Genomic DNA, 10,164 nt, shown 5'->3' on the forward strand with positions numbered 1-10,164 from the left:
AGATTAGGGAAACAAAAAAGACATGCAGACCTGCTGTTGACGAGCTTTCTGTACCGCAGTCTTTGTCTACCAACACCTACAGCACCAGAAGTGACCAATATTACTTCATATCCTAGAGAATTTAATTCTTTAACCTGAGCAAAGCCATTTCATCAACACAAAGCCATCACTACATTGAAGACAGAGAACAAAATAGAAGGAAAATGTTTGATGTTCGCTCTTTCATGCGGTTGACTTATACCTGTTCACAAAGAATTCCTAGCCTTCCTACGGCCAGCCTTCCATCAGTTCTAGTAACAATCGCAGTTCCAACCTGTTAGAATAAGGCAGAGGAAAAATTAGAAATCTACTAGAAAGCTAGTCAAACTCCATAGTGATTCAATGCAAAGTGATGCAACGTGAGATGCTAAGGATATATGATAAAGGCCTTATACCGTCAATACTTTTGATGATGATGTTATCCATACCGTTCACTCTTATTCCTTAGGATGTATATGTCATTCATCACCTCCACCTCAACATGAATTCCCCTTTGGTCTGGACCTTCTAAGATGAATTTAACTAGCTCAACATTCAACAACAACCAAGGACCTTTGGTTTCTTCAATGGTATATGAGTATATCATATATCTTAAGTTCCGTCAAGTCTAGTCAATAATTTTAAGTTGTTTGACCTTATTTATCATTTTATCAATTGTCATTACAACAACAACAACAACAACAACAAGCCTTTATCCCACTACGTGGGGTCGGCTACATGAATCCTTTTTCTCCATTGCGCCCTATTAAAAATCAATTTCTCATTTAAATCTAATAAAGAAAGGTCATTCCTAATATTTTCTAACCAAGTCTTTTTAGGTCTACCCCTATCTTTCTTAACATAAGTCAAATCTAATACCTCTACTCTCTTAACCGGGACATAGGAAGGCCGCCGTTTTAGGTGAAAATTGTCATTGTCAAAAAAAAAAATCATTTATCATTTGAAATTTGGTAGTAATTGTTATGATATTAGAAAAATAAGGAAAATAATGTAGGAAATTGTTATTTAAGATGACTATATATTTTGGGAGTACTTATGTAGATTCTCTCCTTTATTATGTTTATTCCCTCCTAAATTTTCTTCGCATTGTATTCATTTTGAGAAATTATTATTTTAAGGTTAGTAGTATTAGAACTGAGATAATTATGCCTACTGATATATGTACTATGTTTACTGAGGTTTAAATTGAATCTGACTGATAATGAAATTAAAATATAGTCTTCAGTTGGCACTTGGCAGTGAGATCTATTTTTCTACCATACTTTCAAACCGTGAAGTACAACCTTCTTTTAATTTATCCTTAATTGCCTCCTCTTAGTTCATTCCATCATCTCACTTTCTCAATATTTTTCATTTTATTTTCCTTTAAGGCTATTCCGCTAAATAGGAATTTTTTCCCTTTTCAATAATAAAGATACCATAAATCCACTGCTATCCCCACCCATCATCTCATAGATCATCATATACCGTCTTACGGATAAATGAGTACTTCAGATCCAAATACTTATTAGTCACTAAAACAATGAGAACGCGATACATCAGTACTTTTGGCTTGGATATGAAAAATCAGATAAATTGTGCAATACTAGTTGCTTTGATGAGTTACAAGCAACGCAAGATGCTTCAATTGCGACTTGAAACCTTGAAAAACGACGCTCTGACTAAATTCAGATAAATGTACGCTTTTTTTTTCAAAGTGCAAGCAAGTCAGGATCTAGCATTAAGCTCAGGCTCTAGTTTTTTTCACAAGCTTATCCAATTGCTACTAAATGTACGATCAGACTTGGAAAAAGTAAAATCAAACAAAAAGATTGCTTTAAAATAAGCAAAGTTGACTAAAACTCTAGGATTTCTGACAACAGTATAAAATTCACTGCAACAGATTGGGAGAAGCCAACAGAACTAGAAAGAATGGCATGAAGAAGAGGAACCAACTTTGATGATGAGACGCTTGACATCCTTCGTGAAAGCTCGGGTGGAATCCATGAAGGCCGCTGACGAGCGTAGACAGACGGCGAGCTGCCAGGGAAGATGATATTTGAAAGGAGTAATAAGCTCTTGCTTTACCTTAAAGACATGCAATGCTGCAAAAATTTTGAAAGCACCCCCTCATTTTTATGTTTAAAAAAAAAATTGTGAAAGCTCCTATTGGGGCAGTTTGGTATCGGATTTACAGCGGGATTTAAGTCGGATTTACGTTAAATCCAGCCAAACGGTTTTTGATAGCGCGTTAAATCCCGGCGATGGGTAAATCCCGGATTTAAGGATTTACGGCTTAAATCCGGGATTTACTAGATCGCTCGGTTCGGCGGATTCATGGGATTTGGCCGAAGAAGCGCGCGAAAGTAGAAAGTTACTTTCACAGCCAGCAAGCTCCCGTTGTTGCTTCCGATAAAAATGTCGTAACTTCCGATCCGACAGGAAGGGAAAGTCGTCGAATGAGCGAAGTTGAACAGCCACGAAGAGCGAAGTCGAACACGCGTGCAATCTCTACACCAACTGCGAAGCAACGAAGCCGGACAGCAACGACGAAAAGAGAAGATGAAAGGCAAACCCTAAACGCCTCTGTTATTAAATTAATTAATAATTATGTAAATTAATTAAATAATTAATAGTATAATTCGTTCATAAATTAATTATATAATTTAAGGTAATTGAATAATTAGTAATATAATTAAAATTTAAATATTAATATAATTAGCTTAATTAGATAACTTAAACTACATATGATTAAATTTATAATTAACAGTGTAAATAATAATTAATGAATAACTTGTAATTAACATTGATTAACTTAATTAATATAATTTTAAATAATTCATATTTTATAGCATTTTTTAATTATAAATTTATTTTTTTAATTTATAATTATCTTTTGCACATTGAAATCCCTAATTATTATAAATCTTGAAATATATTATCAAAAAGTTTATCATGATTTAATAAGATTTAACATTTGTCATAACAAACAATTTTCAAGATTTTACATAATCAGGATTTAGTAATTTACTAAATCTGGATTATGGGATTCACTATATCCCATTAAAGTTAAATCCCACTTGTTTCAAACAGCCCCTTAGTATTTTTGCAAAATAAAATTTTTATTAGTTGTTGAGATAAAAAATAAATGGATGATGAATATGAAAATTAGTTTGGAGAACATTGCCGAAGGGCCATTGAAAAAGAAGAACAATTTTAAGAGTAAGATGTAATTTACTTACCTAATAATTCCTTTTCAATATGTATTATGAGACAATATATATTTTGTTTGCCTTAATTTTCAAAAGAAAATTTTATCATATAGGAAAAATACAATAGAATTATCTTCATCTTTAAAGTAGCTCAAGTTCTCAAATAAGCCTAAAATCTTCAACGATGAATTTATAAAATGTGCATAAATGGTTTATGTGTTATTTGTGATGTTGCACACATATTAACTTATAATATATTCTTTAAAAATTTATATATCGAATGCCACGAAACACATGCTTCTATAAATTAACTATGTAGAATTTCATATAAAATGAAAATTTTTTGGAAGTTCATTTATTTTCTCATATGTAATTATTATGTATTTTTCCTCTTTCATTTATGTAATATTTTTATTTATTTTGATTTTCTTGCATGATAACAAAGCTTGTTCACATCAATACATTTTCTAATGAATAATTATTATGTATTTTGATACTTTTTTACTAGATATCAAGCTTTGTATTACTAAGTATTGTTGTGTATTATTGTCTATTGATGTGCCTTTTTATGCATCATTGTGTATTATTATGGATTGCTATGTTTTATTATGTATCATTGTGTATTATTGTTTGTTATTGTGTATATATTATATATTTTTGTATATTGTTTTGTATTGTTGTGTATAATTATATATTTTGATGTGTATTACTACGTATTATTGTGTATTACTATGTATTTTGCATTGTATTTTATTGTGTTTTGATATGTATTCAAGCTTATATCAATAAATAATATTTTTTTGTTCATTTTAAAAGCTTTTTGATTTTTTACACAGTTGTGTATTAGGAAAATTATGTTAGAAATGTGATATTTTTGTTAATACGCACTATGTATTGCTAGGTATTGTTGTGCATTGCTAAGTATTCGAGCTTATATGAATTTACAATGTTTTATTTATTCATTTGAAAGTTTTTTGAGCTTTTTCATTGCTATGTATTAGAGAAATTTTTTCCCTTTTTAATAATAAAGATACCATAAATCCACTGCTATCCACACCCATCATCTCATAGATCATCATATACATGCAGGATTTAACCGATGATATGAGCCCATATATAAGAGTTCTGTTAAACAGGTAGGGAGATCAATGACAAATCCACTTTATACATTTGCTACGAGTTCATGAGTTCATCCAATAGAGGTAGTGGTTTTGGTTATATGATAGGGAGGTCGTCTAGTAGTGGCCAGAGAAAGCCTAATGGTTCTGTTGCTCTAGCTCTAATTAAGGTATATGTGTATTGTTTGACTCACCAAAAGGCTTGGGATGTTCCAAATGTTATGATTTGTACAATTTATATTTAGGTGCACCCATGTCATATTTTATTTGATTATGGAGTAAGATATTCCTTTCTTTGAGAGCATTTCTTTATTTTATTTGCATGTACCTTTAGTTTTATTGTGTTTTTTCTATATATGTTACCTTAATGAATGGAGATGTTATGATATTTAGTAGAGTTTATTTTTATGATGTTGAGAATTCTAATAAGAAGTAAATGTCTAGTTTTATTTTATTGCCCATTTAAAAGTATGATTTTATTTTGGTCATGAATTTGTTGAGTTGATATGAGACTTAAATTAATTGTTTAAAAAAGCAAGGCACTTTATTTCTCGATAGTGAGCTTTATTTATTTTAGGGAGTTTGAGATATTTTGTTCTATCTTATTTCTGTTGTAAAAGCATATTGATTATGGAATAATGGTTTTATAGTATTTATGACATTAGTTTTAGATAACAATGTGGATTTGGGTTCTACTGCTGATGTTTCAATAGTGCAAGAAATTTTGAAAGTAACTTTTGAGTTAGTCAGTTTGTCTCCAAATATATATATTGAGTTAATATATTTTTTGAGTAAGACCCTGATTTTCTAAAGCTTTGTATAAGATGTCACTTGAGGAGCTTCAAGAGTTTAAAGTATAGATTTAGGAGTTGGTTGATAGGGGATTTATCGGTCTTAAGGTGTCTATGTGGGGAGCATCTATTCTATTTATGAAGAAAAAAGATGATAAAATACGCATATGTTTTGATTATAGAGAATTAAACAAAGTCATTATCAAGAACAAATATCCTTTGCCACAAATTGAAAATCTATTTGAACAGCTTAATGGATCTTCTATATCTTTCAAGATTGATCTGCAATCATAATATTAACAGGTGAAGGTGAGAGAAGCAAATATGATGAAATTGCTCTTAAAACGATAAATAGGCACTATGAGTTCTTTGTCATGTCTTTTGGGTGACTAATGCACCTATAATTTTCATGAATTTGATGAATATAGTGTTCATAGAGTATTTGAATCATTTTATGATTATTTTTATACTTGATATTATGGTTTATTCAAGTTCAGAGAAAGATCATGTTGGACATTTGATGATTATTTTGGAAACTTTATGGCATCATTAACTATATATTAAATTTTCTAAATGTGAGTTCTTGTTGAAGAGTATTTTATTTTAGGCACGTAGTCCGTAGTGCAAATATTTCAATAGAGCTCTAGAAGATTCAAGATGTTATTAAGTAGCAAAGGCTAACTATTGTATTTGAGCAATGTAGTTTTTTTTTTTTTTTGTAGGGTCGAATATTATAGGAAGTTATTGAAAGCATTTTCTCGGATTTTGCTTCTCTAATGAGAGTGACTTAGAAGTTAATGGCTTTTATCTGGACACCTGAGTGTGAGTCTATTTTTTAGATATTGAATGATCATTTAACTTCTACTCTAGTTTTGACTATTCTATTTGATAAAGAAGGATTTTAGGTGTTTTGTGATGCTTCACTTAAAGGTTTAGGATGTATATTGAGTGATGCTTCACTTAAAGGTTTAGGATGTATATTGATACTACATTGAAACATGATGGTTTATGCTTCTAGATAATTGAAGTCACATGAGATGAATTACCGACACATGATCTAAAACTTGTTATTGTATTCTTTGCTTTAAAGATATAACGACACTATCTATAGGTTGCTAAGTGTGAGATTTTTACTAATCAAAGTTTGAAGTATATACTTAGAAATATATAAATATAAGGCAAAAGAGACAACTTGAGTTGATTAAAGACTATGATTTAACTATTTATTACCACTCTAGTAACGCTAATGTAGTGGAAAATGATTTGAGCATACAATTTTATGGATTATCTTGTGTTTAGCTTACTTCTGACAAGTATTTGATATGGATATGAAAAAGCTTCCATTGCAAGTGCTTTCTCCTATTAATCTTGATAATGACATGTTGACTGATATGATTATTCAACTTGTTATGTAAGAAAATATTCATGAAGCTTAGAATTTAGATGTAAAATACTTAAAGTTGATTGATATAATCAAAGATGATAAGAAATCTAAACTACAAGCATAAAATCTGTTTATGGTATTATCTATTATAAGAACAAACTTTGGTTTTCTAGTTATGGAGATCTAAGATATGATGTTTTACATGCAGCATACTATTCGTGTTATATTGTTCATCCAAGTTGGTGAGTGATGTAGGTCGAAAAGATCGTAGTCGAATGATAGTTGTTGAAAGGACGGTATTCGGATGATAGTGGACGGAAGGATCGTAGTCAGACGGCGAAGGTTAAGAGGACCATTATTGGACAACGGTGGTCACAAGGATTGTAGTCGATGGGAGACAGTGGTCGAAAAGATCGCAGTCATTGGACGATAGAGGTTTGATGGTGGTCGGCAGACTAGCGGAAGTCTGGCAGTGGTCGGCAGAATGACGGAAGTTCGATGGTGGTTGAAGGACTGGCAGAAGTTCGTCGGTCGTCGGCGGAATGGCAGAAGTTCAACGGTAGTCGGCGGAATGGCGGAAGACCGTCGGTCGTCAGTGGACTGGCAGAAGTCCGTCGGTGGTCAACAAACTGGTAGAAGTCTGGTGGTGGTTGATAGATTGGCGGAAGTCCGATGGGGGTCAGTTGACTTGCAGAAGTCTGGCGGTGGTCAGCGAACTTGTGGAAGTCCGGCGGTGGTCAGCGAACTAGCGGAAGTTCGTCGGTGGCCAAGAAGAACTCATATGGTGGTCGACGGACAGGCATAAGTTCGGTGATGGTTGGGAAGAACTCTAATGGTGGTCAACGGACGGGCAGAAGTCTGGTGGTAGTCGACAAAATATCGGAAGTCCGGTGGTGGTCAGCGGACTAACATAATTTTGTCGGTGGTAGGGAAGGACTCCGACGGTGGTTAGCGGAGTAACGAAAGTCCAATGATGGTTGGGAAGAACTCTAGCGGTGGTCGACGAACCGACGGAAGTCCGTCGGTGGTCGGCAAACTGGTGAAAGTCCAGCGGTAGTCGATGACAAGCAAGCTCCCAAATTCTTCCATTATCCTCCTCATTTCCTCTCCTTCTCCCTCTCATGAGAAGAATGAGGACTATTTATAGTTTTTTTAGAGTGTCATGGCTTGTAAATATGTGGAGGATTAAGGTCAAAATGTGAGTGGTTTAAATGGACAGTCGACATTGATCCCCATGATCGTGGATCGTTTAATGGTCATTTAAATGCCTTAATGATATCAATATTTAGTCATCTTGGGCTTGTTGGATTCGTCTCTTCGAGTCGCTCAATTCGACTATAGGCACATCATGTTTAGAAACCATTTGGAAATTTAAATTATGTTTTGAACCTTCTAAATGAGCTTTGGGTCTTTGATTTGGACTCATTTGGGTTCGGATTGAGTCGAATTTGGTGTTGATGGGTTCATCTTTCGGATACGTTCATTTTGACTATAAGTTTGTTCTAATTGGAGTTTAGATGATCCCAATTTTAATTTTGGAAGCTCACCACTCAAATTTGTCTCCGAGATTCGCGCCAGATTAATATAATTTTTTTATGATATATCAAGAGGGAAGGAGTCTGATATGAGAAAGCTATATCCATGTTTTTTCTAACTTATTTTGATTTACGAATGTCAATAACGATATATTTTAAGGTGGGTATATTGTAATAACTCTTAAATTTTAAAAGATATTTTTTGACCTATAACAACAAAACATTATTTCAATAGTCATTATAAGTCCTAATTGTAAACTGTATTCACCATAACATGAATATTATTATGCTTTAATTATAATAAATTTTCTAAATTTGTTGGCATTTGAGCAATTCCTTAAGGTACAAATGGGTTTTGTGGGATTGTAAGGTGTTGATTTTATAAACCAATTTCATCCGATCATTTTAGACATGCATAGTTAATTTATAAATATATATATTTTTTATAATTTTGAATCCTCAAATTGGAAGATATATAAAAGGATTTAAATTACTTTTTGCTTTTTTTTATTCTTAAATTTAAAACTTTAAATTCTTAATAAAACTTTAATTTTTTTAGTCTTAGAAAATAATTATCGTGTAATGAAATTTTTTTGTTCTGGGCATGATAAAGTGTTGTTGGATTTACATATTTAATTTAGTCTGATAATATGATCTATGTTATATTCTCCTAGGTTTATTTTTTATGATCAGATTTATTTTAGTTATGATGATGTACAAGATGCATCCATGTTTGTCATATTTGATAAAATTAAAGCATGTTTAAAAAATTTTATGTTATTAATTTGAATGCAAATTAATTGATATTCACATTTTTATGAGAAGTGTTTCTCTATTTGTATGGCATCGGAGAACCATACAACAACAACAACAACAACATCAAGCCTTTATCCCACTACGTGGGGTCGGCTACATGAATCCTTTTTCTCCATTGTGTCCTATTAAAAGTCAAATTCTCATTGGCATCGGAGAACCATCTTATTAATTTTTTTTTAATTCGATGCTTATTTAAAAAAATCACAAATAAATTCTTAATAAATGATATAAAGGTTTAGAAATTTTAGAGAAGGCCTTAATAAATCTTCCATAAAATCATGTATGTCCAAGAAAACTTTTAATTCCTTTAACAAAATTTGGTGACATGAATTTTAACAATGTCTATCTTTATTCCTTAGAAAACTTATGCCCCAAGACAATGCCTTCAGTCACCATAAATAAACATTTCTACCAATTTAGAACTAAATTTATCTTTATGGTGCCGAATGTTGGCCTTTAAAAGAAAAGCATAATACTAAGTTAAGTGTGACAGAGATGAGGATGCTCAGGTGGATGAGTGGCTTTACCCTTAGAGATTGGATACGAAATGAGCATATACGTGAAAAGGTTGGAGTAGCTTCAGTAGAAGATAAGATTAGAGAGAGAGTCGCCTTAGATGGTTTGGTCACATAAAACGGCGGCCTTGCGATGACCCGGTTAGGAGAGTAGAGGTATTAGATTTGACTTATGTTAAGAAAGGTAGGGGTAGACCTAAAAAGACTTGGTTAGAAAATATTAGGAATGACCTTTCTTTATTAGATTTAAACGAGAATTTGACTTTTAATAGGACACAATGGAGAAAAAGGATTCATATAGCCGACCCCACGTAGTGGGATAAAGGCTTGATGTTGTTGTTGTTGACTTAATGATCTCTCGATATTAGTTTATGTAATTACAAATACAAGAACTAAGTCATCTAATAAGTTTTATTTAAAATAAAGGATTTAGATGTACCTAGATGTGTATTAATATTGTACCTCGTACGTAACGTAAGAACTACATTAACTTTTATTTAAATTAAAAATATAACCAAACCGAAGCCAATTTATCGTCTGGGTGGTGTAGTTGGTTATCACGCTAGTCTCACACACTAGAGGTCCCCGTTTCGAACCCGGGCTCAGACATAAATTTATAATTTATTTTATTAATTTTTGAGAAAACGTAGAAATAAAATTCTAAAAGGAGATTTACATACATACCACTTAATACTATTCTATTTACATATTTAACATCTAAAATTTTAATATTACATACATACTACTCATAGTTTATTTTCATATCAAATATAAG

At 32.1% G+C, this 10,164-nt stretch overlaps 1 protein-coding gene and 1 non-coding gene across 3 annotated transcripts in view; one reads left to right on the plus strand and one right to left on the minus strand.

Annotated features, from left to right (window-relative positions):
• Positions 1–2,590, minus strand: part of LOC110102720 (delta-1-pyrroline-5-carboxylate synthase) — a 52,815-nt gene extending 50,225 nt beyond the window's left edge. The window contains exons 1-4 of one of the 2 annotated variants that reach the window (XM_020831171.2): positions 2,397–2,590; positions 1,975–2,058; positions 242–313; positions 31–134 (exon numbers count right to left, since the gene is read on the minus strand). In XM_020831171.2, coding sequence (XP_020686830.1) covers positions 31–134; positions 242–313; positions 1,975–2,025 — 227 coding nt within the window. In that variant the 5' untranslated portion in view covers positions 2,026–2,058; positions 2,397–2,590. Of the gene's footprint in view, positions 1–30; positions 135–241; positions 314–1,974; positions 2,124–2,396 lie in introns of both variants that reach the window. The other variant, XM_020831168.2, reaches the window with a different exon arrangement.
• Positions 2,591–9,924: 7,334 nt separating this feature from the next.
• On the plus strand, positions 9,925–9,998 carry TRNAV-CAC. The gene has a single exon. It is a non-coding gene; the product is annotated as a tRNA-Val (tRNA).
• The last annotated feature ends 166 nt before the right edge of the window (positions 9,999–10,164 follow it).

This window comes from Dendrobium catenatum, unplaced genomic scaffold (assembly GCF_001605985.2).
Source record: "Dendrobium catenatum unplaced genomic scaffold, ASM160598v2 fragScaff_scaffold_1557, whole genome shotgun sequence".
Taxonomy (NCBI): Eukaryota; Viridiplantae; Streptophyta; class Magnoliopsida; order Asparagales; family Orchidaceae; genus Dendrobium; species Dendrobium catenatum.